The sequence below is a fragment of the Ascaphus truei genome, chromosome 15 (genome assembly GCF_040206685.1).
Source record: "Ascaphus truei isolate aAscTru1 chromosome 15, aAscTru1.hap1, whole genome shotgun sequence".
Lineage (NCBI taxonomy): Eukaryota > Metazoa > Chordata > Amphibia > Anura > Ascaphidae > Ascaphus > Ascaphus truei.
This window is the reverse complement of record NC_134497.1, coordinates 22,704,130-22,707,513: the sequence shown is the minus strand read 5'-3', so window position 1 is coordinate 22,707,513 and position 3,384 is coordinate 22,704,130. Positions and strand designations below refer to the sequence as shown.

The window sequence follows — 3,384 nt, the reverse complement described above, 5'->3', positions numbered from 1 at the left end:
AGTATGTAATGGAGCTTATGTATGTATGTAAATGTCGTTCATGTATTTCAAGATAGAATACATGTAATAGATGCGAGAATATAATATTTTTATGAACATTATCAGTTTGTCAAACAACTGAATATTTGATTTCATCACACAATTTATGTTATGTAGATTCATTATTAATGTCCTTGCTCCAATAGTTTAAGCCCGCATGCAAAGTACAGTGACTTTAACAGCATTATTTATCATGAATGTCACAGTAGACATAGCTTATTACTATTGTTGTCTAGCGGTATCAATTTGACATGTAAAATATGCCTTTTTGTATAGTTATGTTTATGTATTTTAATCTCTCCATTTTTATACATGCATGACATAAAATCAATTGAGGCATACACTGCATATCTCTATATCCATACTCTTCCTCTCCCTCTGTGTACACACACAACACATTCGTTATACACACACAAAATGGTGGTACACAGGCAATACGAAACGCACACAGCACACATCAAAATCAAAATGGAGTTGTAACAGTTATCAGAACCAGGCACCCCACCCCACCAAACCACACCCCACCCCACCCCTAATTAAAAATGATGTTCAATTCAAATGTTGCATTTATGGAGGGGAGGAGTCAACTGTTGCCTGTGAGTTCTTGCACAATCCCCTGTCCTGTCTCTGTTGTTCATTATGCTGATTGTCGGAAAGCAAAGACCCTCAAAAATACACATTGTAAGCTGCTTGAATGTGGCAGATTCATGCATCATTACAACAAATAACATTATGTAATCCTACAACAGTCCTGCACAACTCATGTTGTAGTTAGCCACATAAAGGGCATGTTTTACGGATATTAACAGTTCACCACAGATGCCTTAATTATTGCCTCAGTATGAGTGATACCTTCATTGAGGCAGCTGTGCACAAGTATGTAGTTAAACAAAACATGCCCTGTTTGCTGCGTTTTAACCCTGGGTTTCTGCATGTCTGTGATAAAGCATTATTGTCAATGATGTCTGTATTATTACATCTTCTGACTATCATTTAACATTTTCACTATTATGTCTATATTTTGATGTATACCCATGTATGGTTTAGTTTGTGTGCCACACGTCAGATAAATTTGCATGTTTTAAATGAGTTCATTATTGCAATCATTTCTGTGAACTTACCAAAACAGATAATTAATAGTACTCCATTATTGTATTATATTTAAAGGCAGGACCAGTTCCACAATTCGTCGACAATTATGGGAGGATATTCCTCTATCTGTGTCAGCATGTGGAAATCAGGTCCGCACACTAAAAAATTGTAAAAAAAAAAAGGTTTGACGATATCCGAAGAAATTTAAAGGACGCCATTCAATTTGGGCGGAGACATGCTTCCGGGACTGGAGGTGGACCACCGGCATCACCTCTAATATTAACCCCTTTGGAGGAGATGTTGCGAGACAAATTGTTACCAGTTGTAATATCTGGTTTGCCTGGTGACAGAGATATAGGCGTATATGGAGAAAATTTACCACCAGGTAAATAATTTCTCTATATTTCATGTTTTGTCAAAAAATGTTGTATAGAATGTGACAGTCTACAAAATGTCTTATAATGATGTGTAAATTTTAACATATCGGATATTGACAAACTGTACAAGAACCATTTCTGTGATGTTGTATCTTATCAATTAATGTCAAAGAATCATTACTTATATTACTTATCCAATGTTATGCACTTACATACACATTTTGTCCCCTTTAGGTACATTATTTGGTGACGTGGAACATGTATCATATTCAGATGTTAATAATTAAAATAAGGCTTCATACAATCCTAACCATTTAATTCCTCTTAAATACTTCCAGTTAAGCTTCTATCATGAACAAAAGTATTCTTGTCAAATTTATGTTTTTGTTTATTCATATAGTTACACCTGTGCGTCACAACACACAAGAAGAGGTGGCCACATCTGATTCTTCTTTGGCATCATCACTACTGGAAGGTGAGGCTATAATGTTATGATTATAGAATGTGTTTATTTTAACGTAACAAACATATGGATGAACATAGATCACATGCACATGATGGTGATATGGCCATACTTATTAATAGCAACTTGACAAATGAAGTTGCACTCATAAATGTCACAAACAGATAACATGATTTGTTAAGTAATGGCTCACAAATTAGGCTGTGAAAATTATAAAGTTTGCTACTATGTAAGGTCACTATGAATGTTTACATCTCAAATACAAATATTATTTAATATTTTAGGAAATGCATATAGTTACTACACTAATGTTGTTATTTTATGTTCAACATTACACACACACAAAATTGTTGTGTTTGCAATAAATGGAGTACACTTGGTATAGTAACATTTATTTAAATATAGTGTATCTTTCATGTGCTTCTAAATATGGCCTATCACCACCATTCATTATGTTATAATATTACATGTTAACCATGTTTGCATAAAATGTGTATGTAAACATTAGTTATGCCATGAAACTAGAGTGGGCACAATAGTGTAGGGCGCTGCACTGAAAATGCAGGTAGTTTGTGCTTAACTATGCTTGCACTGGTCTTCTTTCTGCACACAGACACAAGCAACCCATCTTGTCGTATATTATGTTTTTTATTCTCAGCTGTTAAGAAGCATGGGTGTATTGAACTTCAACGACACTATTAGTTGTGTGTGGTGTGTGTGTGTGTGTGTGTGTGTGTGTGTGTCTGTGTTGGATGTTAATCATGTTTTGGCAAAATGGTGATTAAACAGTCTACAAAGCTTTGTGCTTCTATACTCTCAAATGTTGTCACTTGCACTGTTGATCCTTTTAAAATGTACACACACATGAAAATAAACACACACATTTTGAAAATCCATGGCACCCCAGTTGGTTGTGAAATGTTGCAGGACAGCCTATGTTTGTGCTTTCAGACTTGGTGATGTCACTGCTACCACATCCAGCAGCATAATGTAGCAAAGGAAAGATGTCAGTACAATGTAGACATTTGATTTTTCATGCAATCCCCTATCTAAATATGTTGATTATTAATGTTGCAGGGGGTGTCAGAATAACTATTTATGATAATGGTTATGTGCATAATAATTTTCATCAAGACACATGTCACCATTCACTCAATTAATCATGTTTAACTGTTGCTGAATAATGCCATAGAGAAAGCTATTTGAAAAAGGTTTTTGTTTAGAATAATTTTTATTATGTAAAATCTCTTAGTTTTTAAACACACATGCTGACATTAAAACATGTTAACAATGTCAAATGTTAATTGCAATTTTTATCTTTAATACATAGAAATTGAATCTCCTGAACATCACAGTCCAGTATTAACCGAAGCACATCGATTACAACATGCCAGGAATCAACAAGACAGTTTG

The 3,384-nt window shown here is 34.4% G+C and overlaps 1 protein-coding gene across 1 annotated transcript in view; it reads left to right on the top strand.

Annotated features, from left to right (window-relative positions):
* Nucleotides 1–315: 315 nt before the first annotated feature.
* The window catches only part of LOC142466361 (uncharacterized), a 4,206-nt gene continuing 1,137 nt past the window's right edge, over nt 316–3,384 (top strand). Inside the window, exons 1-3 of the mRNA XM_075571213.1 lie at nt 316–1,516; nt 1,909–1,983; nt 3,302–3,384. The exon at nt 3,302–3,384 is cut by the window's right edge and continues 1,137 nt beyond it. Coding sequence (XP_075427328.1) covers nt 1,429–1,516; nt 1,909–1,983; nt 3,302–3,384 — 246 coding nt within the window. The 5' untranslated portion in view covers nt 316–1,428. The remainder of the gene's footprint in view (nt 1,517–1,908; nt 1,984–3,301) is intronic.